This window comes from Acomys russatus, chromosome 7 (genome assembly GCF_903995435.1).
Source record: "Acomys russatus chromosome 7, mAcoRus1.1, whole genome shotgun sequence".
Classification (NCBI taxonomy): domain Eukaryota; kingdom Metazoa; phylum Chordata; class Mammalia; order Rodentia; family Muridae; genus Acomys; species Acomys russatus.
In genome coordinates this window covers 37,141,341-37,168,540 of record NC_067143.1, presented here as the reverse complement: position 1 = coordinate 37,168,540, position 27,200 = coordinate 37,141,341, and the positions used below count along the sequence as shown (strand labels likewise).

The window sequence follows — 27,200 nt, the reverse complement described above, 5'->3', positions numbered from 1 at the left end:
ATATTGCCAGACAGGGAGCATCTTCAGCACCCTGCAGAGTTGGGTAATCTTTTGATTTTAAAATCATCACTGCTGAGGTGCTTCAAAAATGTTGGAAAGTTTGTCCTAATAGCAAGCAAAAATTCATTGAACCCTTTTTTAAATGAAACTCAGGTCAGGAACAGAAACAGCTGTTTTTAAGAATCAAGTATTGTAACATAACACAAGCTGGAGACACGCTAGCTTGGTATTTACATGCTGAAGAACAAGAGTGGGAAAACGTTAGAGGTGTTTGCTTTCTGTAAACCACGTGTTTCCAGGAAAGCAGAAGTCTTTATACATACAGCAGAAACACCGCAAGTCAGACCAAAACAGTCTCCAATCCGAGCTGAGGTGCTTCAGACAGCATTCACAAGCGCATGGTGAGATGGAACCCACAGTAAGAAGTGTGCATATCATGTGTTCAGACCCAAGGCTGTCGTGTAGTTGTGTGATGCAACACGGGCGGGCACCACCAGACAGCCCTCAGTTCATTGTGCAGTTGACTTAATTAGTGGTTAGCGGTTGCATATCCAAGAAACAGTTGCCAACCTTTCCACATGCAACTACAGGACCCCCATAGGGCTTTATAACCCACAGGTCAGGAAGCTGGCATTAAATCATTCACCTCATCTTAGCCTCTCCACCCCTCCACCCCACCCCAAGTCTCTCTTCTTCTTCTGTTCCCACTATCAGCTACGCCATCATGAGCCCTTGCTTTTGTGTCTAGGAGTATAGCCACAGTAATCACACCCTGGAGCCAATCATATGCCATTGCTGACAGATGTTAAGCATCTCTGCTCTCCGGGTAAAATTTGAAATCCCATCGCATGACTTATGTGTCTTCATCCCCCACCTATGTCTATGCACTTACCTCTGGCTAATTCCATTCTCACTTGGTCCAAATGTATAAATCAGCGCAGACCAGTTCTACATAGCAGCACGAGAGACCTCAGATGTCAAACAGCTGAAATTATTTCTTGTTCCTGTCAAGCCTGGCATAGATTGGGTACCCAATTCCCCCAGGGGAAGCTAACCTTCTTCAATGGTTCAAAGAACAGGTAGCGTCCTTTGATCTTGTGGATCTGCCTGTCAATGGGCAGCATCTGTGTTAACTGTGCAAGTGTGGAGAGAGAACTGTGCAACCGGGGAATCCTCAGGAACCTTTAATTACCATCACCAGGAAGTGGCACACGTCATTTTCCCCCTCATATCACTGGCCAGAATAAGCACCATGGTTTTGCCAAGGTTGTGACAGACCTCAGTATCATCCAAGTAATTTTGGTTTTCCAGGCATGAAAAATGAAAGTTTGGAACATCTAGGAGGGTCCAGGAAAGAAGTCCATCAGGGCAATCAGGTGCACAGAGGTTTATCTCTGTCGTATATACACCTGGTATGTGTAACTACCAGGGTGCGAGAATCATCCGGGGCTTTGCTAGTTAGTAGGTGTCAGCTACAGATGCCCTATGGTGTTCACTTAGTTCTTTGTCAAACTTGTGGTGCGCGCTCACTCAGCTGTGATTCCTGTTGCACACACAGGCTAAATAAGACTTTCTAACTAAAAATTCTAAATGCATCACTCAACCTTGTGCAAAGCTACACGGAGAAGAAATAAATGGATTTGGAGGGACTAGAAAAGATAAAAGCAGCCAGGGAGCTGGGAGCAGTTTATGAAGGTTGAAGTCAAGAGAATCAGTAAATAGACAGTCTGGTAAGACTTTGGGGGAAGTGATGGGGCGGGGGTGGGCTTCAAAGGACTTAGAGTGATATCAATAAGACAGAAGGATAGCAGATCTCAGCTGTCTCATCTGCACAGATAGTTCACATGGGGACAATAGAAAAGATGTCTTTAATCTCAGGGTTCATGGACCCCCGCCCCCCCGCCACTGCAGGGACAAGGGTATGAAAGTAAGTTCATTTAAAAGATTTTTTTCCCCTTGAGAAGAACACACCACTGGGGCATCCTGCTGTCACAAGGCCACACATGGAGTTGTTTCTTCGGGGTTATTTTTGCCATGTGCAGTCACCCAGGTATTCAGGGGCCACTGCATCCATGGGCCAGCAGAGCTCGCTACCACTCAAGCTTGTGACAGACCTTGGTGTCATCCAAGTTGTTTTGGTTTTCTGGGCATGCAGAATGAAAGAATTAGGGAGTCATGGAAACCTTTACCCAGATTTTAAAGGAAAGCCCGTAGCCCGTCTGTGCACAGCAGGATTGGCCTCCCTGTGATAAAATAAAGTAACGTGTAAAACTGTAAAAGGGAAGCCCAAGACGCAGGGAAGACCCCAGGATTCTGGGGATGCCAGAGACACGGGGTGTCTGCTGAGGAAAGCCTCAGAAGGCAAAGTCACCCTAAGAAAATGACATGTGGATTGCAGCCAGCAAGGCCACAGAAGCGAGGCTTCTCAAACCCACGGTCGCTCACACCAGCACGTGTGCCCTGGGTGCTCCTGAGCCTGCAGCTGCAGAACGCAATGGTTTCCCTGCCGAGCTTTGGTCTTGCCACAATCCCACCCCTCCTTTCTCTATTCCGTATTCTTTCTTTTTAAAAGGTAACTTAATTAAGTTTGTTCTCTGGTAATTTAAAAGAACGAATATAGGGCACTCTAATTACTGCCAAGCCCACATCCTCCCACCCTCCCCGGTTGCTCTCACCCACCTCCTCCCTACAAGTTTTTTTTTTTTTTTTTTTTTTTTCTCTAATCCATGTCTTTTTTGTTTGGGGGCTGAGTCTAACCATATGTGAGATCATGGATTTGAAGCCAACCTTTGCAGCCTGATGGCCCCATCATCAATGGGTACCTTACTGAAGACAATGTCTACTCCTCCCCCACAATCCGTCAGCAGATAATTTCAGTGATGAGAGTTAAATCTAAGGCTGCAAGCATGGTAGGCAAGCGCTCTGCCACTGATCTATAGTTCCAGCCCCATTAACTTCCTTTTGAAACACAATAATTGTCACTATTCATTGGAAGTACAGACATTGTGAGCCTTTACAGAGCCTAATAGCTAAGAGTTTGCCTTGAAAGTTTGGACTTAGATTTGGTTTTTATTTAATTTTTCATATAATATACATTAATTATATTATTTCTTGGGACTGCTAAAATTGATGACTCCTAGAGCTACACTAAGTGCATATTGTATTATGAGTTTGTTATAAGTTTTGGGGGACAGTGGATAGAAAGTATGTCTTGGAGTAAAATGACTCCCCATACATACAACACACACACACACACACACACACACACACACACGCACGCGCGCACACACACACACACACACACACACACACACGCTAAAAGGCTTGATCTCCAGGGGATGGTGCTATTTGAGGTGATGGTGGAAACTTTAGGAGGTGGGCCTAAACTAGAGGAAGTAGTCTGATAGAGGCATGCCTTCGACGGTCTTCTTATGTCCCCAGTCTCACTGTCTCTCCTTGTTTCCTGCATTACACAAAGCAAATATATTATCTACATTCTTTCTCTTCTGAGATACTCTGCCCAACCACATGCCCAAAATGGAGGGGACAAGCAATCATGGAATGAAACATCTAAAATTGTAACCCAAGATAAGCATTTCCTTCTTTTAAGTAGTTTTTCTTAAGTGTTGGTCACAGCAGTATAGAACTAACACAAACAGCATGGCGGTCAGTATCAAAAAGAAAAAGACAAGACTACAGAACATGCATGGAATTTTCCATTGAATGCCACAGACCTTGCTAAACAGCATACAGACTCCACCAAAAGTCTCACAGAGATCTCCAGGACTATGTATGCCAGGATCTCCAGCCATCCAAGCCATGCCGTCAGCACCATGTATGTCTGCCTGGGCGTGGCACCACAGATGTCCCCGGGCATGGCTGCCATGCACTCCTTGCACAGCACGAAGATCTCAACAGCAACCATGATCTTAAGTGGCTGCCTCAATTCTGAGGAGTTAGGAAGAGCCATGTAGCTTCAGACTACTGTCTAGGGAAAAACAAAAGTCTATCAATACCATGTTTGGCACTGAAGAATAAAGAGAAAAAAAATTGTACTTCTAGTCTTTCTCACTTGAGAGAACAAGTGAGAACTCTGAAGAAAAGGCCTGAGAGATGTCAAATTTTTCTAGCAGGGCTCATTGATAAAGGCCCTCCCTCCCTTGCCAAAGTTAGTCAGTAGGGAATAATGTCATCTCTTCTCAAAGTGTGAAGACAGCCACAGAAGCCGAAAAGCATTCAAGGAGTCAGAGAGAATATGGTGCTGGCGGACAGAGTCCATGGAAATGGGGGTCTAGTAGCTTCTTTACAAATAATTTAAAACAGTCCCTTTCACCAGCAAGTTACAAGAGCACACAGGCAGACAACTGAACAAAATCTGGAAAACAGCATGCGAACAAAATCAAAATGGCAAGTCCAATAAAGAAGTAGAAAATAGAAAAGTTTTGCAACTGAATAAAATGTTTAAAGTAAGCATTTCGATGGATGGCTTCAATGGCAGAGCTAGTTAACTGAGCCTCAGCAAAAGCAGAAGCATATTTTAAAGTAGCCAATCAGCAATAAAAAGCATAAGGCTATAAGATATGTGGGACACCATAAAACAAAGCAATATATGTGCTGCCAGAGTCCTGGAAGAAACAGAGAGCAAGAAGGAGGCCAAAGGCTTACTTATGCTTAGGAAAATAATGCCAGAAAATTTTCCAAATGAGAGAATTCATAAGGATGTCTTCCTAGACATGGCTGTGACAAAATCCATCATTCAAAAGTCATAAACAAGAATTTACAAAGCCCTTCAGGTACCGAGGAATCCCTGTAAGATCACCGGCAGAAACTCGGTAAGCCAGAGAGAATGGGATGCGGTTTACAAAGTGGTGAAAGATAGGACCACTCAGACTGCAAAAGCAGTCCCTCAGAAGTGGAGAAGAGATGCTGTCCAGAACAAAGCCTGGGGGAGGGGGGAGCTTGCTGGCAATAGATGTGCCCTATAAGAAATACTACAGGTATGAACTTAAAACACATGAGCCACTGCAGCCGCTTAGTCAAACTCAGAACACTATGTAAACAATCTTGACTTCTAGTAGAAAGGTGAAATACAAAAGAATTAAAGTTAACTACTCAGGGAATAATTTGTTGGTGACTGTACAATATAAGAATATGTGAACTGTGACCTTAATAACAAACTGTGGGAGAAGCATAAAAGCATACAGACTTTGAATGTACTCAAACTTACATCGTCAATTCTCACAAACTACAATAATGCTTTTATGCAAATGTAAGAAAAAAAACTAAGATTTTTAGGTTTTATGTTTTGGTTTAATATAAAAAGTTTGACAAACTTTGGCTAGACCAGGAAAGAAAAGGACACAAATATGATTATAAACAAAAGGAACATAATGCAATTGGCACCAGAGAAATGCCACGGCTGAGAATAATTACACACCAGGCAGCTGAACAGAAAATGGGTTAAAGTTATAGACATGCTCCTGTGTAAGCCTACCAGATTTTCTCTTGAAACACTGAAGTGATTAATGATAACTAAATTCAATCAGAAAAACAAATCTCCCGAGAAAAGAAAAAACACTGTTAAAACGCAATAGAAAAGAAATGACAATATTTCTTGATTCCTTCCCCAAAATTTGAAGGCCAGGCAACATGTGCAATTTTTTTTAAAGTCTTGTGTCACCTTGACACTAAAGCCAGATGAGGGCTCTATATGGAAAGAAAAGTACCAGCCAGTATCCTTAATGTGCATAAAGGTGGAAATGCCCAATAAATTCCCAGCTAACTGAACTGAATAGCACATTAAAGGACTACACATCATGATCAAAGGGTTTTACAACTGAAGTATAAAGGTGGGTCAACATATGCAGATAAGTGTGATAAACCATACATCGCTGCTTTTGTTCCAATCAAAAGATTCAGACAATCTGCCTTAACAGCCCTCGTTTCTCCTCTTCAGGAAGTGGCTAGAGCTGATCTTGACGTGGAGAGCCACACACAGATGGCTGCAGCAATAGTTGTCTCAACTTGTAACAGTCCCAGCATCCTTGAACATCTCAGCGTACTTTGTCTATCAGACTTCTCTGTTCCCTCCTTTGAGCTGATCCTGCCAGTCTTCCCAGTCTGCAGTAATGTTCCAGCAGCCTCAGCATTCTTTAGGTACTTAAGCCATACCCTCTTCCCACGCCCCCGCACCCCACGGCCACAGAGCTATCTAGTTGCTGCCTCTAAAGTGTTTGACCCAGGAAGCACAGCCACTAGGCATGTGACCATAAGCAAACCCACCAGCCCCAACCTCCTCCTGCGCCCAAGGCTGATCCCTGCAGAAGAGCAGGCTACAGCATGCTTCAGCTCCAGCCTTGCACACGCATCTCTAGCCTTGAACACACATCTCTAGCCATGCACACACACATCTCTAGCCATACACACACACATCTCTAGCCATACACACACACATCTCTAGCCATGTACACACATCTCTAGCCATGCACACACATCTCTGGCCTTGCACACACATGTCTAGCCATGTGCACACACATCTCTAGCCATGCACACACACATCTCTGGCCTTGCACACACATGTCTAGCCATGCACACACATCTCTAGCCATGCACACACATCTCTAGCCATGCACACACATCTCTAGCCATACATACACACATCTCTAGCCATGCACACACATCTCTGGCCTTGCACACACATCTCTAGCCATGCACACACATCTCTAGCCATGCACACACACCTCTCTAGCCATACACACACACATCTCTAGCCATGCACACACATCTCTAGCCATACACACACATCTCTAGCCATACACACACATCTCTTGCCTTGCACACACATGTCTAGCCATGCACACACATCTCTAGCCATGCACACACATCTCTAGCCATGCACACACATCTCTAGCCATGCACACACATCTCTAGCCATGCACACATCTCTAGCCTTGCACACACATCTCTAGCCATGCACACACATCTCTAGCCATGCACACACATCTCTAGCCTTGCACACACATCTCTAGCCATGCACACACATCTCTAGCCATGCACACACATCTCTAGCCATGCACACACACCTCTCTAGCCATGCACACACATCTCTAGCCATGCACACACATCTCTAGCCATGCACACACATCTCTAGCCATGCACACACCTCTCTAGCCATGCACACACATCTCTGGCCTTGCACACACATCTCTAGCCATGCACACACATCTCTAGCCATACACACACACCTCTCTAGCCATGCACACACATCTCTAGCTATGCCCCATATGCCTATATACATTCACAGCCTAGCCACAGTATCATCTTACTTTTACATAGACAAAACATCAAAACATAAGACTAGAAATAACAAAATACACAGTACACAAAGGCACAGGTTACAGATGCTAAGTAAGCAGGATTACGTCTATAAGGTAGATCATGTTGGTAAATTGTCCTGCACCATTTAAGTTTATTGAAAGCAGACTCTGGGAGTGGAGTGGCCCTCCACTGTTTCTTCTAGCCCCCCTTGGTCTAAATCAGGCTGGTCCCCTGTTCAGGAAGAGGCAAAAAACAGCAAGCAGATAAGGGTATCATGAACATTGTGTCCCAGGGAACAGCTACATCAACCACTTCCAACAGTGATCGCTTTTGGTTAGCTCAGGGTGTAAACTTGCCTACAGTGGGAATGAGAACCCAGAAGCCCATCCGTGAAAAGAAAGGTCAATCAACTGCTCCAGTCAGCATCTGCTGGATGCTTGTGAGCCTCTGATTTGATGGGGTTGCCTTCCTTCACTTTCTCAATCAGGCAACTCTAATCAGCTGGGGGGTCATAACTCCTGATATTTTTACCCATTTCCATGTAAAACTACTTGAAATTGCCTATCATAATAATTTGCCAGAAAACTGCAAATGTGTAAGAGAAAAACCTAGTTATAATTTCCACACCCACACAATAAAATGTTAAATAGCTAGTTCAAACACTTAGGTCTGCAGTTAACGCGTAAAGCTGAAATCACAATATAAACTCGCATTTGTGGACACATGTGAACACAGAAGTACACATGAGCAAGATGGGAACGGCATAATGAAACTGTCACAACGGTCATTTTGGGGGATTTGTGGACTAAAAGGTGATTTCCACTTTCCTTTAGAACTTTGACATCCTCAATTTTTCTACATCTGTATTGCCCTTTTATAATTAGAAAAATATGGCTACTTGAATGTTCAAAAATTGTTTTTGACATCTGAAAGGTCATGAATACTTTTTTCCAATAAAACAAAGTTTACACGACTTTCTTAATGATGAAAAAAGGAAACTCAATGCAAGCTAGGAGGTGTGTTCCTTAGTCATTTTGCCAACTTGACACAAGCTAGGCTCAGCCCAAAAGAGGGAACCTCAGTTGAGAAAATGCCCCATCAGATCAGCCTGTAAGCAAGTCTGTTGGATAGTCTGTTGATTAATGGCTAATACGGGGGAGTCCATCTTACTGTAAGCAATGCCACTCCTGGGTGGATGGTCCGAGCAAGCCAGTAAGCAGCATTCCTCCAGGCTTCTGCTTTACTTCCTGCCTTGAGTTCCTGCCCTAACTTCTCTCCGTGGTGGACTACTAAGGTCTGTAAAATAAAATAAACCCTTTCCTGTCCAAGTTGCTTTTGCTTGTGGTGTTTATTGCAGCAGGAGGAAGCAAACCAGGACGGCAATGGATGCCCATAAAACTGTGAGTGCCCTGGGGCAGCAGCTCACAGTGAAATGTTCTCGCAAAGAGCTGGTCAGAAGCCGTTGGTGTCAAGCTTGTGCCAGGAGCCAGATGTTACCTCACGGTCTTCTCCACAAACATCATGTGGGAATGGGACCCTGCCAAACAGCTGAGGCCACAAGCCCATGCAAGACCCAGTGTGACACCAGCACAGTCACTGCCAGGGCATGGTTGCTATATCCCCACCTCAGCAGCAGCTGGCAGTGACCCAAGTCCTATCTCTAATTGCTTTAAAGTGGTCTGATGCAAATTGCTGAATGTCTCAGCTTTTATTAGAAGTTAATCTGCAGCTCTCAATTAACTTCAATTACTGCTTATTTGCCCTAAACAAGCTATCAGGGTAAATTATAAGCATCGGGAGTGGCCCTGGGTTTCTTCTTGGTAAATTTTTACTACAGCAAATGAAGAATAAAGGCCGGGTCTAAAAGAATAAAGGCTCCTTTGTGAATTTACATAAAGGGAAGATGTAATGAGAGGTAAAGAGTGAAGGCCACAGATGGGCATGGGGAAGACTGTGAATTAAAATTCCAGCTTGGACATTTAACCGTGCAACTGGGGAAGCGTCTTGGTGTTTCTGTGGTAGACTTCACAGAATGGTGTGTGAGGGATTCCTGGAAGATGCTTGGGACAGCACCTGCTATCTAATAAATGTCCAGTAAAAGTTAGGAATTACCATTTCCCAGAGACTTCGAATGTACAAGGGGTATGTGTCACACACACACACACACACACACACACACACACACACACACACACACACACACACACTTGTTAGGAAAGCCAGATCAGAAAACTAAGGAAACCGACCTAGATCGCCTTTTCAGGTGCCCAATCTGGCCTCTGGGTTTTTAGTACAAATGCCAGTGATCGACAGTACAGGTCCCAGTGACTGACGAAAATTTGTGTGCCAGCCAGTGTCCATCACACTGTCAGAGCTCAAACTCTGCTTCTGCCACCACTTGCATGTCTAATACTGGAGAAGCCATTCGTGACTCCCCTTTTCTGCAAAGGGGGAGCAGTAACTGCCTCTTTTTTGTGTGGCAGGGTTGGTGTGGACTCTGCTGAGCTATAGCACGTGACAAGGTCATACTTGGGGCCAGTCCAGGGCTGGTTCTGTGAACCTAAGTTCTTGGACACACAACCCAATAAACCGTGCTACTCCTGAGAACACACAGTAGGAGTCTTTGGAAACCTACATGCCTAAATGTGACAGCAGTCAAAGCTTAAGTGGGGCTGTTTTATAAACTCAACAGTAGGCAGAAAGGTTTTCTAGTCTTGGACTACGAAGGGGATGCACTGTGTTCAAACCACTACCTAATAAAGGGCCACACCCCCACCTGCTGGCATTGATCTGCAGCTGGCATCTAAGTAGCCACACCTGGGACCTCAGGTTAACCAAGGATTTGTGTTGAAATTCAGGCTTAAAATGCAATTTAGCATTAAAAATAACCATAGTCTTTTACGAACACAGTGTGTCATGTTTATTAGGCTGTTCACAGGTAAGCTTAAAACAGGAAGGAAAAAAAAAAAAACTGGATGCCGTCAGTAACATCAAGAAACAAAAATCTTTAGCTTTCTTAGCTGCAAAGGGTGCATCCCACTGCAGCTAAGGACTACACAGGCCATCTGTTCACATATCTGCAATAGGCGCAATTTACTTTTTTTTTTTTTTTTTTTTTTTTTTAGCAACAGGAAGCAAACACATTTAACCAATGACTTTTAGAACAAGAAGAAAACTATCTTTATGAGTTATACAAATTAAACTGATACAAAATACATTATAAAGAAAACACACATACAAAAGTGATTAAGTGGGCCAGAGAGCGAGGATGTCACAGAACACCACACTGAGAGAACACTGGTGCAAGTTCATTTCAGTTATGAAAGTAGGTCCAAAAGACACATTTACCGAGGTAAAGGCACAATGACTTCCACATAATTAATGGGGAAGAAGCCGGACGCCCCACGTAGCATTCCTTCATACCAGTTTTCATCTATCTGACTGGTTAATGTAATGATGTCCCCTTCTTTAAATCCTAATTCTCCTTCGTTTTCTGGTTCAAAGTCATAGAGACCACGACAGCAGGGCTGGTCCGGGGGAATGTGAGTACCTGTCCACATGATATGAAGACAAAAAGGACAGGTTAACATAACAAATCACCCAGAGAAACAAGAAACGGGGAAGAGCCTGCACTTGCTCCTGGCCCACCCCAAGGCTGGCTTCTGTTGCTCTCAGCTACTGTTTGTGGTCCCTGGCTGCCTCCAGGCACCTCAGCCCTCCAGCTGCCTTAGGCAAGCCTCCCTGCGCCCTGAGGAAGAGGAAACATGCACAGCCCATCTCCTGGATGCAGGTACCCTCAGCTTAGCCCAAAGCCCAAGGGAAAGGCAAAGCCTGAGGTCACAGTCCTGCCTCCAGAATGCTCAGATTTTCTTTGTGTTGACTGGATGGTACTTGAGAAAGTTAAAGGACAAAGGTGAGGTGAGGTGTTACCCGTTCCTGTGACAACAGGGAGAGAGGAGCTCAACAGGAGTACAACTATTCACAGAGCCAACTAATGTGCTCAAGCCTGGAGTTCTCACCACATTTTCCCCCCAAACTAAAACACAGTCACTGTAGACGAGAAAATGTGAATGCTGACCTGGGACGAGCCAACCCACTGACTCAGAGATAACCAGTGTGAAGCCTGAGGTGCCAGGCATCTGTATGAACGCAGATCTCTGAATACGGTCCATGTGTTTGTTTTCATTAAATAATATTCCTTACTTTGTTCTGCGAACCTAGCCACACACATAACTATTAGCCACTGGCCAGATGCCACCTGTACCAATGTTTCTTTATTGTTGGCATCTATTACAGCCAGTCATTCTGGGCACACGTGGTCTTATTGAATCTGTAATTGGACATTTGTGACCCTCCCTTCCCTCCTCCTTCCTTCCTTCTTTCCCTCCTTCCTTCTTTCCCTCCTTCCTTCTTCCTGTCTTTCCTTCCTTTTCCCCTCCCATGCTCTCTCTCCTCTCCCTCTCTCTTCTAGTCTTTCCCGCCTTTCACAGAAATCTCTGAAGTGCTAGGTAGCGTGTGCATTTCTTGATATATAGTCACACAGGCATCTGCATTTTTTTCCCTGAGAGTCACGGCCTAGAATAGGATTTGATCATCCTAGAACATGAAGTTTGCCAAGAAGCTTAGCATTTGCTATCAATTTAATAATCTACCTTTATTCTAAAAAATTAGAAGCCCTTATATACTCCAAACACTGGGCCTCTATCTGCCAAGTTTGGTACAAACTATTCTCAGTTTGTTGTATTCTGTTTTTGTTTTTGTTGTTTTTGTTGTTGATTGCTGTTTGTGCTGTTATTGGGCAAGGAGTGGGCTTTCTATTTTGCTCTGCAGTCTATAAACGCAGGGCAGTAGAGGAGGCTCAATGGGGCTTTTCATTCTCAGCTCATTCTCCATGCCTATGTACAGTTATTCCCCAGAATTTTATTTCAGAATCTTATTTTTAATATTTTTCATGTTACAGCTTTTATTTTTAATCTCTTTAGATTCTGACAACAAAGAAGAAAGAATTTATTGGTTTTAATAATGCTGAATCAGTTACAACAATTTTTAAAATAGTCCTTTTTCATCACTGATTTCAAATACTACTTCTATGTCTTATTTTTGACAGTCTTCCTATACAGCCCAGGCTGGCCTTGAACTCAAAGGGCTGCCCCTGCCTCCACTCCCCAAGTGTTGGGATTATAGGTGTGCGCATCATACCTGGCTTTATCATTTAAATACATGAGCCCTGCGATCTATTTTGAAGTTTTCAGTTTAGTTCAGTTGATCCATTTGGTAACAGTACCATATCTCTTTTTATAGTACAGCTTTAGAGTGTCAGTAACTAGGCAGGCAGGTTCCTGGCCACTGTTCCCCTGAAGAATCTCCTGCTAGTCTCATAGTCATTCGGAGAAACCTTAGTGCCACTCTGTAATTTCCATTTTGACTGGATTATACTTGCTGTTTTTCCTCTGAGTATATTACTAAAATTGATTTTAAGAGACTTTTGAAATACTTCAAGTACCATGTTCTGACTCTGTTACAGTTTTAAGGTTTTTGTGCCTCTACTCAAAAGTGAGATGGCCTAAGGCAGCTTTGGCAACACAGTTAATTTTATTTTCTTTTTTTGGAGGTAAATATTTCTTCATTTTTGAGACAGTCTGAAGATTTCCTACAAATTTCTCAAGGACTATAGGGTCCTTTCCAGACTAGCTTTAGATGACAACTTAGCATGTCTGGGGCTAGACATGGCTTCCTGTCCCAGCTCTCAGGAGCACCTCCGGAGCGTCAGAGGTTCCCACAGTCCTCTGCGAAGGAGCTGAAGCCATAACGACAGGCAAGAGCTGAGAGGCCAAGTGAGGTGAGGCATCACTTGGAGGAAGGCTGGGAGCATGGACCACTAGTCAGATCAAGACTGTCTCTAAGAAAGGGTAGAGGGAGGCTGCGCCCTAACCCAGACTACACACATAGGAAGGCCATGGGCATTAGCTGGAAATAAATCATGCAAAAAGAGATCAGGAGACTCTCTCTGCCACTAATAGTTGTCTCCTGTTGTAACAAGTTCCCTTGGGCGCCTTTAAGTCTAGAAAGAGGATTGGGCGGGGGGAGGAGGTTCCCACCACTTTCCAGTATTCCAAATGAAATATCTGACATGCTTTTCCTTCTGCCACTCAATTTTATGGCTTCCATTTTTTTTTCTATTGCTGTTAGGCCAGTGGTGGTTTGAATGAAGCTCACATATCTGAATGCTTGGTTCCTAGTTGGTGCACTGTTTAGGGAGGATTAGGAGGTGTGGCACTAGGGGTGAACTCTGAGGTTTCCATAGGTGTCTCTCCTCCCCTTCTTCCTCCTTCTCCTCTTCCTCCTCTTCTCTCTCTCTCTCTTCTCTTTCTCTGTCTCTCCCTCTCTCTCTCTCTCCTCCTTCTCTTCTCTCCTCTCTTTCTCCCTCCCTCCCTCCCTCTCTCTCTCCCTCTCTCTTCTCTCCCTCTCCCCTCTCTTCTCTTCTCTCTCTCCCTTCCTCTTTCTCTCTTCTCTTCTCTCTCTCCTCTCTCTCCTCCCCCCTCTGCCACCTGCCTACAGATCAGGATATAAGCGCTCAGATACTGCTCTCATGCCATATCTGCTTGCTGCTTGCATGCCACCATGCTCCCCTGCCTTGACAGTCATGAGCTAATTCTCTGAAGTCCGACTGTGTTGGTGTGGCATGTAAAAATGATCAGGCTCTTCTCATGTCTCTGCTACCAGAAGATTTAACTCACAATGAGACAGGTGGAACAGCAACACTAGGCTCAGAAAGCATCTCCTCTAACACAGACTGTTTAGGTAGAAGGTGATCAGAGAGTCGTACACAAAATGGTCACGGTGGCCTGATATCAAGTCAGAAAGATTCTAGACCCCAAACCATGACCTACCTCACTCTAGGCCACCTTCTACACAACCCATGGTGCTGCTGAGGCACTGTGTGGATTATCACACTGACTGTGAGGTTCACCACCTACTTTCCCCTCTTTCTTACTCTATCAGCCACCTGCAATGACCAAAACACATCCTAAGTAAGAGACAGTATCCAAGCCAACTTTTAAGTGCATATGCGTATAACACACCACATGCACATAGACACACATCACAACACACACACACACACACACACTACACCTCTCTTCTCCTGGGGGACCTTCACACTCTTCCCACACTGCCCCAATACCAGGGATGATCCTCAGCTGTACAGATGCGTGTGATGCCAACTGATCAGAACTTAGGCTAGCTGGCCTGAGCCACACTTGGTGGCAGTACATCATTCTGGAATACCTCCTGATACAGTTATCATTCTGGGTCATTTTGGTTACCTGGAACCCTCAACCAAGTAAGTCTCCCCTCTGCAAAGGGAACACAGAGCCTGGACAGGAACTAAGTGGCCATGTGCAGTTTGTAAGTTCTACAAGGTTGCAATTTCAGTTGTGAAATACTGTGACAGGCAGTATTCTTGGACTTCCCACTGGAACTCTGGGTCAAGGCAGGTTCCCAAAGTGCTCTGAGCCAGGGGAAATGTGGTGTGATGAGATCAAAGACAGGCTTGAGGTAACCACCACTTGCTCCCCACAAAATCTCCCGAGTGCCAACAGGAGTGAGGCAGGGATGAGCATCCACAGGTAACCTGCACAAGGTCACGTATCCTCAGCATAGACCTGGCTTCTCAGAGGTAGGGCTGGGGCAAGAGACATCAGCAGATCCCGCTCTGAAGCCAGGGCCACCTGGGACTAGTGACCCCACTGTGGAAGCAAGTCTCCACATATGCAGCCTCTAGCCTCTATCAACCCCCCGTGCATTTGGACAGAAGCTTAGGATGGACTAAGGGATGAGAGGCCAATTAAGGAAAGCCACCAGCTCCAAGAGGGGACTTCATCTCTGAATCAACTACAGTTATTTCCTGAATCCAGTGAGTAATAAATGGGCCATCCATACTTTTCATTGGAAGAGACTCGGTTACCTTGAAATGGCAAGATTACATTTTTTTCCATTAAAAGAAATGGAAAAAAGATTAATTTTTTTTTTAAATCCCTCTTTCCATTTTTGGCAAACAGTGGAAATGGAAAAAAGATCAAGCTGTTTCCGCTGGTGTCTAAATGGGAACTCATAGCTAGCCCAGCTAGAGAAATAAAATTTCTGCCCACCTGAGAGACAGTGGCTGGGCCTTCCAGGACACAAAATTCACGTCCTAAAAGACATAACTTGCAGCCAGTCAAGACAATCTCTGCTTCCTCGGTGTTTTGAGACACCCAAGGTGCCTGAATGCTTGGCTTCCCACTGCCAGACACAGCATCCCCCCACAAAACTCCTGGCAAGAAAACACAGCTCCCAGCCAGCATCCCATCTCTTTGTCCCCATGCCTTCCAAGGCCTGAGCACCCCTCCACCCCTGCTTATTTGCAAGCAGTTGTTGGGAACCGTAAGTGTGGGGGAAACAGTGTACACCACTTTGTCATTGGCTAGTGCAGGTCTGTGTACTCTAGAGAACAGAAAGCAGGCACCCAGGACCCCATGGAGTCCACTGGGGAAGGCTCCGGCCCCTGCCACCCACCCTCAGGAGACCCTGTTTATTTCTTTGACTCCTGAGACCTGGCCTTAATGAAACATGAGAGGAAAGGTAGGAAACACAGTCTGTCTTTGTGAACAGACTGAAATATTTTAACAGAGAAAAGAGAGTATTGCTCTTAAATATTTACTATTCAAGCTCTGCTCCACACCATTGGGTGGGGGAAGGGGGAGGAGGGGGTATTTTCCCTCAGCCACACACAATAGAGATGGAAACCATATTCTTCCTAAAACAACCTCCACTTCCCTCTTGGCAATGATGTGGTCCACTTACTAACAATAGAGGGTCCCATCTCAGCCTCAGGAACATTCTTTCCAGTGCACTTCCCTCAACCTCATCCTTCTTTGCCAAGTTCCTGCTAAAAATGTCACAGGCATACACAAACTCTGACCACATTTTTTTTTTCATTCCAATCCTACAATGCTTTATCGTACCCAGCTGTCACCCCCTCAGGTGTTAGTGTGTACCACCAGTAAGGCCATGGTCACACCTCGGCCTCAGAGACAATGGATTTAACTTAATGACTAGCTACTGGCATCCCCCATCCCACCCCCAGTGGAAGGGGCAGAGAAAGCAGTGCTGCACTCTGACCCTTGCCCAGGTGCAGTCTGCTTTGCGAACCGGACCCACTCTCCCTTGTACACCTCTGAGTAATGGTGGGAAGGGCTCTCTTCCCTCCATGTTTCAGCCCACCTCAACTCCTCTCTGTACCTGAGCCAATCCCTGCCCTTCAGCTGAGTTGGGATTCTTAGCTGAGCATGCCCCAGGGAGCTCCCAGACCCAGAAAAGCTGAGAACATCCTCCTCTGCTTGGGTCCTCCCCACCCTGAGGGGCGGGGCTTCTGTTTGCCCTTCCTTCTGTGCCAGAGCCTGCAGTTTGAAGCAGCAGCCACTCCCTGGACCCCAGCATAGGGACTGTATGGGGAATAGAGTGGCCTGATTTGTTCTCTATTTCCCCCTCCGTGTCCTCAGCCCCTTCCTCAGGCTGGGGAGCTGTTCCCAAATGCTCTGCTTCCACACTTGACTCTGCCGGGGATGAAGGTAGAAGGGATGGTGAGCAGAGGGGAATGGGGTCTCAAGTGGGACAGTTGGATCATGCTGGAACTTGACTTGTCTTCCAGACCACCAAAGGGGTTTCCTCCTCTCCTCTGCTGGCCTTGACTCTAGGGCCTTCAGGCTGAGCGCTACCTTGAAAGGTACACTTGACCCCCTTCACACACACCTTCCTTCTAGGAGTCAGGAGGATGGAGTGAGAACTCATGCCAGCCACCTACTGTCCGCATGAGTCCTGAGGAGGGTACTTTATCTTTTAGTAAATGCCCCAAACTGTTGTGTCTTTCGAGAGAAAAAAAAAAAACATTTCTGGTTTGTTTTTGTTTTTTTAAGAAATACAGCTTCGTTCTTGCCTCCCTTGTAGCCGGGTTGCGACCTGTCACTTTTCCCGCTGCCAGTGGACCTTCCTGAAGCAGTCCCTCGGGCCCTTCTATTCTGCTGCTCTCAGTCTGTGGTAGGCTGGGAAATCAGATAACCGATTATGTAGCTTCAACAGTGGTTCTGTTGTGGGCTCTTACACTGTCGCAAGTACCGTGCCCGGCACCTCTAGTTTACAGGCTTTAATTTTACCCTAGAGAATTCCACCCAGTGGAGAGTTATGATCCCTGCTCTTTAGAGGACAAAAATCAGGACCCAGAAGTATACAGTGACAGAGATGAGACTGTAGTTCCCTCTGGTCCCCACACTCCTTCTTGGCTGAGGCTGGGGGTGGATGGGTGAGGGGAATGACTTGTTTTCCACTGTCTTCCTTGTCTCAAGTCCAAATGCTCAATAGTGTCTCCTTATTACTTAATCTACATCCAGGGCCACTAAGGCTCAGAGAAGGTGCCTGGCTAGTGGATAGGACCAGAATTTCAATTAGGAATGAACCCCAGCTGTCCTTCTCAACGCTTTCTTCCACAAGACAGTCATGCTGTGATTTGACTACACCTAAAGAATTTGACTCAACAATGTATTTCCTAAACATGTTGAGGCAAATACATGATTAACATTTCCTTCCTCTCCTCTCCTCTGTCCTCCTGTCACTGCTTCCCCTCACTCTCCTTCCCCACTCGCCATTGCCTGTTGTCTCCCCAGCCTAGGCTACCCTCAAATTTCCTGTCACTAAGGATGACCTTGAATTTCTGATCCTCAGGACACTACCTCCTAAGTGCTGGGATTATAACAACACGTCACTAGGCCCAGCTTATGTAGCACTAGAGATCTAGCCCAGAGCCTCATGCATGCTGGGTATGTACTTTGCCAACTGAGCTGCACACCCAACCCAAAATGTTTGTTTCTAAGTCAGACTCATGCTCCGTGATCAAACGTGCACTCCAGGCCAGGTGCTATGCTCAACCTGTACAACTATTTTTTTTTTTTAATAAGAAGGTGCATAGTTGGTTCAGGCTCCCTCTCCAAAATGTATAAACTCAAAGTTTAGTTCTAAATTCTTTTGAGGCTAATACTTTTCCCATGGCAGACACAAACATTGGTGTATAATCCTGATGCACACAAAATTTTGTTTTCACCATATCTAGATTACAATTTGTACCCATCAGATGAGTTAGAAACTAGCAGTCCCTAAGTCCCAGATCTGTGTTAGATCACCAGCATCTCAGTTTTCTAGAACTCCCCGACCACCACCTCCAGCTTGTCTCCACCCCAGCCAGCCTCAAACTCCTATTCTGAGCCTCTAGGGCTATACAACGTAAGTAACCTATGCTGGGGACATTGTAAATTGCTGAGTAGAGCCTAGAGCCTATAAACTGTCTTTTTACATATAAGAGCCCACTATTTTTCTACACCTGGAGACCTGTTGAAATTACATATCAGGGGGCCGCATGTTTACTCATTTTCATCATCTATAGAAATAAGCCACGTGATTTGTTTTAACCTTACACCAACTCTGCACCATCAGCCCAGGTTCCGTCACTTGGGTTTGGTAAACAAAGCTTGTGCCCTGTCCTGACAAAGGCCCATTTGAGGTGCCCATTTACCCAAACTCCCTGACTAGAGACTCCTCAACTACAAGCAGGCCCAGCAGTTTGAGTTGTTTTTGCTAAGAAAAGACCAATGGGAAAGACACTCCTGTCATCAGAGGTAGCTTTCCGGTGGCTGGCATAGGGATCAGCTGGCATAGGGATCAGCTGGCAGGCGGCCCTGCGCAAGGCTGCTTCTTGCCCTGTGCTGCACAGGCTAGTCACTAATACTGAAACATCAAAAGACTCTGCATAAATGCAGGGCTTTAATCATCAAAAGTGGCCATCCTGTTCATTCTCCACCAAAGGGAAGTGCCACAGACTGCCGCTTCAGGGGTGTCATGTGTGTGGAGATTCACACGGCCCCTGGGAATTCTGCCACACAGCTGCCCTGTGCATAATCCCCAGACACAATGGACTTCTATTTTGTAGTTAATATCTACATTAATATTTGGATTATGATGCTTGAAATGTTAGCTTACAGCTTAGCCGTGTTGTTATAAAATACATGCATGACTATAAGATATTCTGCATTTGAGATAATATCACCCATCCATCACGTAGCCATTTCTACCAAGCTCTATGGAAATTCCCAAAGCTAGGTGAAAGGCCATGTCTTATGGCTCTTAGAAACCTCATGGCAGAGCACGCATGTGAATTCCAGGAAACTACTGCCTCCAGTAAGCAAGCTTTTCCCTTCCCTCCAAAGCCTCCTTCAGCTTGGAAACAGCCAAGGGCCTCAGATGCTTCTCCATACCGACTGACAAACATAATAGTTTACAACTTATTTTCTAATAATGACTTCAATATAGAACCTATTAAATGCTCAACTTGTCCACTTTTAAGGTGTTAAGAATGCCAAGTACTCAGAGACAAACATGACAGACACAACATTCAGAGATCAAAGCACCCACGAGTGGGAGGCCTGATGCCTCAGATCCATCTGGAGAGGTTAGGAAAGCCCCCCAAAGTTGGCCCTAACTGCCAAAAACTGGACTACCATGTGGGACTCCAGTCCCCTTGTTCATCTCGCCCTTGCAAGGACTTAAGTCAGAAGCACAGCTGAGGGCTACAGAACTGGATGTGATGGAAGGCTTGGGGTGGGGGCGGGGCAAAGCTGCTGGCTGAGCGAGCTCCACCCTCAGGACTCTGTGAAATTTTAATTTCCTCTTCGGAAATTTAGGTCAATAAATGTATACGCTCCTATTGCAAAGTGCGTGTCATTCTTAGTGTGTAAGCCCTGCCTTTCCCTTTTGAATACAAGTTTATTTTCCAATGTAATCCCTGGAGATTGGCTCCCATAAGAGAAATGACTTGGGCTCTAGGAGATATTTCTGAGCAGCTTTCAAAGTGTCAAGAAATTTATAAAAGTCTCTTTTATACCTAACGGGAGGTAGAATGTCTTAACACAAGCCATTGGAGAGATTTATTTTACCTGTTCCGACAGGCCCGTGGCACACATCTGTTAACACTGGACCCCCAGCCTTCTTACACTCTTGAAGGGATCTCAGACTGGGGACTGTTAACCCTTAGCTGTCCTAACATTAATTAGAACCTTCAGGAATCTCGGAGGAGAAGAAGAAAGAAGAAAGCTTCATAAATAGATGCCACCCAAACCAAAGGCATCTGAGGCTGGGACAGAGCAGCCTGAGCTTGTGTCTGGGGTGCATGCTTCTCCCAAACGCCTCTCTCTCCTGATGTCTGTCCTTCATTCTGTATTAAAGCTTTCCCCTAAAGACTCTTAACACTACTAAAATATATAAAATACACCCCGCCGTCTATTTTAATGTAGAGTAAGTGACACCTCAGAGCTTCACACATAGTCCCAGGGGTGAGGAAGGTTTGGGAACACGGGTCTTAAGTGTCACACTGTTTTCTAACCCATGACCTTCCAAGAATTGCCAGGCCAGAGTCCAGTTCAAGAATTTTCCTTGGCTTCCCTTTCTCTTTAGAGACAAAGGGGCAAGCTTGAGCTGAGGAAACAGCATGGCCCTGTGCACAGGGGCTTGGACAGCCGCTCTTTTCCTCCTACCAGGGTCTGAGCTTGGCCTCTGTCTGCTCTCCCTCATTCCTCAGTAGGAGTCCCCTCCTCCACCCTGGCTCAGCACTGATGTGATCAGCAAGTCCATCTCAGCCCCACTGTAGTGTGCCGAACTGACCGACATCCTTTCATCACTCTCTGCTCTTTTTTTTTTCTTCTCTAGGAAGAAGAAATGATGAAGAAAATGTTCTTGGAATCCATTTCTGGCAGAGTCTTCAGAGCTTTGCTTGAAATTGCTAGTGAAATGCTTGACATTTTTCCTTCCTTTATAAACATTATGGGCAAATCATCCAGAATCCTAATGGAAAATAACTTCCCATTAATGCAGGCTATAAAATGCTATTTTCTTTTGAAACTGTGCCTGGGAAACAAACAGTACAGGCCCCTTTACACTCAAAACCTCTACCTACAAATCAGCAAAGCTCAATGATGGCTGTGTGACAAGGGGAACCCCAAAGCTACCACCAGGGGAACCCCAGGCTACCACCAAGGGAACCCCAAAGCTACCACCAGGGGAACCCCAAAGCTACCACCAGGGGAACCCTAAGACTACTACCAGGGGAACCCCAGGGCTACCACCAAGGGGAACCCTAAGGCTACCACCAGGGGAACCCCAAGGCTACCACCAAGGGAACCCCAGGGCTACCACCAAAGTAAACCTCAAAGCAGTGGCTGGCACAGGTACATGGCCACAGTGGCAAAAAGATGACTCCACAGCCTTGGAAAATTGAGTTTCTGGGGACAGCCTTCCTCAAAGCCAGCTGGGCATCACCTTTCTTACTATTTAATCTGCCCAGGGACAGAGCTACCAGCCAAGGAGAAAGGACAGAAGCTCCAACATACACAGCCTGGGAGAGGAAGCCAAGGGCTCCCTTATCCCTCCCTAGTTCTTCTCCACCAAGCCAGATGCACACAGCAGATATCCTTGGCCACCACACACTGGCCACACACACCCATGACCACGAATCCTTGAAACACATTATTCCCAGTGCTCTTAAACGTTCTCTTACGTTTGCTGGGATTTTCTCTTTCCTCCTCCTCCTCCTCCTCCTCCTCCTCCTCCTCCTCTTCCTCCTCTTCCCCCTCCTCCTCCTCTCTTCCTCTCCTCTTCTCCTCTCTCTCTCCCTCTCTCTCTCTCTCTCTGTCCATGTATACACTTGCGTGTGATGGTCAGAGGTCAATGTCAAATGTCCTCTTCTACCCTTCTCCACCTTGATTTTGAGGCGGGGTCTCTCACTGCACCTGGAGCTCGCTGATTCTGCACAGCTGGCCACTCCCCACCCCCTCCCCTGGCTTCCTAACACTGGGCTGTGGGCACGCAGTGCTGCACCTGTGCTTTATGTGAGTGCTGAGGATCTGAACTCGGGTCCTCATATGAGCATGGCTTCCTCAATTACCGACCACTTTACCAACTGAGCCATCGCTCCATCCCTTCCTACCTGTGTACCCAGGTATAGCTTCCCTGTGAGGGAAGGTATCTATGACTGCTGTCAGTGTGACCTATAGAGAAATCCCACCTGACCTTGTTTGTAAGATGAGGTGCCGCAGTATCACAGTGGCATGTCTAATAGGCTATCTAACCCAGGCCATACTGTGGTGTAGCTGCTAACGTCATTACCATGACTCATTATCACTCTCTGGGACATTAGTGTGAGGAAGAAAGGAGACCCAAGCACAGACAGTACACTGTAGGTCAAGGCTAGGACTGTACTTGTTTTCAAATCTTACGTTGTTGTTTGTAAATCCATGTTTTTCTAAACAGAAAACTTGAAAGGGCTTCCAAAAAAAAAATCTGTAATACACATTCAATTCTTGCCAGAAATAGGCAAGTCATAAAACATACAAAAGCTAGCTATACATTTCATCCAAAGAACCAAAGTTCTGAGATAGGGAGGAAGGCACTACTAGAAAATGACACTAGGGCAACAGACCACACTGGGACTGGCCCAGCAAACAGGACGTATGTTAACCTAGCAGGGCAGCTCAAGGGACAGCGGGCGTCCTGGTGGCCAGAGAAAGTGGCAGTGTTAAACAGGTAATGTGACTTCCTCAAATATGTGCTATTGAAATATAGGTTTAGATATCTTCACACCAGATACTCATTGCTCATAACCACTTAGCGTAGCCTGCACGCAGGTGTGTTTGTAACCATGCAGTCACGGGATCCACTTTGTCTTTCTTTTCTATTTAACTTCAACCCTGTTCCTATTTCTATATAATCCACACAGCATAGCGCTTAAATAGAAGCATAGCGTCTCACTTCATCTACCAAAACCTACTTATCATTATCCAACTGTGGACACAAGTACGTGACTAGCCATCAGCACACTCCCTTATGCAACTTCTTAGAGACTCTTTAACAGCTCTACAAGAATAGCCCATGCTTAGTTATTTCCTCAGGACGTGTTTCCAGGACTAAAGGCACTGATGTGCACACACACTTGACAGACAGAGCTACACTGATTGCCCAGTGAGTCGTGTCAGGGGCTGGCGAACTGTGGGCTGTAAGCCTGTAAGAATGGAACCCAGTTACGCTCATTCACTCATCTATGGACACGTTTGGATGACGTAACAATAAAGTTCAGCAGTTATTACAGAGACCACATGGCCCTGTAGAGACCATAAGTCATGAATATTTACTGCCTGGCCCTCTACCAAAATGTCTGCCCATGCCTAAGTGAGTCTAACGTATGATTCCTCAGTGCTAGTGGGATTGTGTCCAAGTGCCATATTTGAACAGAAATGGAGCCTGCATCCCCCAATAGAGGGCAGGGAGTAACAGGGCAAATGTTTTCTCCCAGTAACTTTCCAGTACACACATGTGGGAGCTGCACACTACATAACCAGCCTGCCTCCTCCTCTGTGGAAGTGATAGAATCATAGGTAAGTTCTGGATCTCCAGTTTGCATCTTCCTACCTTGGCAGCTAGTTATGTCATGTGACTAAGCCCTGGCCAGTGGGATGGGAGAAAGGTGATGCGAGTCACTTCTGCTCAATTCTTTGAGAGGAAACTATGCCTAGGCTCTTATCCTCCATTTCTTGAGAGCAGTGACTACTATTACCCCAGTGTAGAAACTGTTGCCAGAAGCCAGACACTGCCACAGTAAAACCTGCAACCAGAGACAATGACTCAGAAGGCAGCAATGGAAAGAATGCGTGTGTAATAGATTTGAGAGCCCATGATGCCTGTGAGGTCACACAGTGAAGCATTTTGGTCCAAGTTTGACATGTGACAACTTTGAAAGCAGACCACACACCGGGAACTCAAAAACACAAGGTGGATAAAGCTAGGACGCTCGTACTTATCAGTTCCTCCCTGCAGATGCTGGCAAATTAGTATAAGAAAGTCTGTGAGTGGAGGGGTCAGGAAACAGAATGGAGGCTGAGAGTTGGATGTGGGGAAAGCTATCTGCTTCAAGAGCCCCAAAGAACAGAAGGTAAGTGAGCTGCTGCGTCAAGTACTTCTCAGAGACCTCACCAAACCAAAGGAATCCAGCCACGTATCCATGACTTATGATGACTTAGGCTTTGTCCTTCACTCAGGTCTGTCGCTTCAAGTGTCCTCAAGACAACCTCTATGAGCTGAGAGAGGAAAGCATGGATCGGACATCCAGCTGTCTGGTGCGCTATGTCCAAGAAGGGACCATGGTTCTGGGCATCCATAACTTCTGAGAACACATAGGGCAGAAGTGCACCGTGGTTTTGCTGGTATCACTTTGCAGCAAATATGCAGGGCTCCTTTGGAGACACCTGCACTTAGAAACGCTTAAGGAGCCACACGGCACAGGTCAAAGAGGGCAACTTGCAAGGCCAGCCACAAATGTGACATTTCTAAGGGAGCGTTCCTGGGAGCCAGCAGGATGAAGGGCAAGAAAGGAATCTACCCCACTCCCACACCCAGCCCCGACACACACACACACACACACACACACACACACACACACACTCCTATCTCTCTCTCTCTCTCTCTCTCTCTCTCTCTCTCTCTCTCTCTCTCTCTCTCTCTCTCTCAAAACCTGGAAAACTGAAGCAGGGTCTAATCAAGGTCAGTCCTCACTGTCAGGAAGAGGGGAATTCTCCCCTCCCCCCATCTCTTTCTCACACATACACATACATACACACACACTCACACACATACACTCTCACTCTTTGTCTCTCTCTCTCTCATACACGTATGTACATACATACATACATACATACATACATACATACATACATACATACCCACCCTGGAGAACTGAACTAGGCTCTAATCAAGGCAAGTCCTTCACTGTCAGGGAGAGGGGTCCCTGCAATATCTGTTTAGCAAGATTCCATAAGTATTAGGATAGAATCAGTATTAGGAGTTATGCTTGCTGTATATTTTTATTTGCTGGGGTATGAATCCTGCTATTAATATTGACCTGAATGTGTGCCCAAAATTCAGATACTGCGACTTAATTTCCAGTGAGTCTAGGAGCCTTCTCAATACGATGAGTTCATAAAGATAGCCTTCATTCATGAGGTTAGTGACATTATAAAAATAAAAGTCCAAGAGAGCTTATTTGCCATTTCTACCACACAAGAAATAGCTAGAAGGTGCCATCTATGAGGCATGGTCACACATCAGCCACCATATCAGGTGATGATCCAAAGAGTCAAGTCTGTCTGTGACGCCCAACAGTGCATAACCACTGCGGCTGCAGGGGAACTTGGGAAGACACTATCCGAGGAGTCAAGCTCACCGTGCATTTCATTTCCGTCACTGTGACACAGAACCAAGAGAAACAATGTTTAACACAGACAGCTTGTTTTGGCTCACAGTCTCAGGGGTTTCCGGGCCCATTTGACTTATGGGAGACAGCACTTCATAGTTGGTGCCATAGCCGCTCATTTCCTTCAGAAAAACAAGAAAGGGTTTGGGGGATCTCCATGTCCCCATCATGGGTGTGCCCCAGTGGCATAAGGTAAATCTAGTAGGCCCAACTTTGAAAGGATCTACCGCAGCAGAGCTGTGGTCTGGAAGCAAAACTTCTAAGACATGAGCCTTTGGGCAACATTCTGAATCCAAACTTACAGCAGTAGAGATATGAGGACAGCTTTTGATCTTATACCTGCCAATCACCAGGACAGCCTGTTGTTCCCACGTTTCTTACTTTCAGGTATGTTGCCTCAGCTGTGTGAACAAGCTCAGACACCACTGTAAGGAGGTGGCTAGACACTGCATTTCCTAAGGAGCTTTGTCCTTAAGGGGGGCTGTGTCAGAACACGCATGTCACTGCTTGCTAGAGTTAGAGGACATGTGTGCTCTCTTTCTCCCCTTCCCCTGGATGAAGTAGGAACAAGTAAGGCAGCAATATAAAGGAACAAGAAAAGCAGCCAGGATGGTAGGGCATCCTGAGTGCCTGAGGTCCAAGGCCTCTGAGGGAGTCAGTCCACGGGAAACACCCTCCTTTGGGACCATCATCCCTGCCCCCAGCCATTGCACAGGCAAGGAAATCTCATGATGCTGCATGTTGTAAATGCTTCTTCTATTTGTTTGTTTGTTTGTTGTAGGCTGTAAGCATAAGGTTATTGTGTAGTTTAACTGCTTATTTCTGTACCCCTCATGTCTGGCTGCAAGCTTTATTCTGAGAATTTACTGTCTAAATGTTGTATAAATTCTGCTCCCCAATTGTCCCCTGTTATGTCAATAAAGCAGCTTACAGCCAACTGATGAGCAGGAGAGAGAATAGGGCTGGACTTCCTGCCAGCCCAGGTGGGCTGGGAGCCGGTAGGGGGCAGGAGTTACAAGAGGAAGCAGGGGATTCAGCCAAGGGTAGAGGGTCCAAGGAAGATCAGGAGGGAGCTGAGGAGGAAAGCTACAAAGTGCAAGTATTGCTGGGATGTTTGCTGGGAGTAAGACAGGAAAGCGCAGAGGTTAAGAACAGACTTAAACTGCTCAGATTGTGTTGTGAAGCCTTGTATTATAAAAGAGTCTCGGGCCAGGCGATGGTGGCGCATGCCTTTAGTCCCAGCACTCGGGAGGCAGAGGCAGGCAGATCACTGTGAGTTCGAGGTTGGCCTGGTCTACAGAGCTACACAGCCAAGGCTACACAGAGAAACCCTGTCTTGAAAGAAACCAAAAAATAAAAAAATAATTAAAAAATAAAAGAGTCTCAATTATTTGTGTGGTAGCTGGGTTAAGAAAAAAGCTTAGAGAAACAAACAGTTCTGTAAAAATAACTCAACTGTTGGCATAATGTTATTGTGCACTGTGTAAAGATTCAAATGCTGATT

General features: G+C 45.8%; 1 protein-coding gene across 2 annotated transcripts in view; it reads right to left on the bottom strand.

Annotated features, from left to right (window-relative positions):
- Positions 1-10,423: 10,423 nt before the first annotated feature.
- Positions 10,424-27,200, bottom strand: part of Sh3gl3 (SH3 domain containing GRB2 like 3, endophilin A3) — a 122,973-nt gene continuing 106,196 nt past the window's right edge. For both annotated transcript variants that reach the window (XM_051148843.1, XM_051148844.1), the window contains one exon: positions 10,424-10,870. In XM_051148843.1, the coding sequence (XP_051004800.1) occupies positions 10,662-10,870 (209 nt within the window). In that variant the 3' untranslated portion in view covers positions 10,424-10,661. The remainder of the gene's footprint in view (positions 10,871-27,200) is intronic.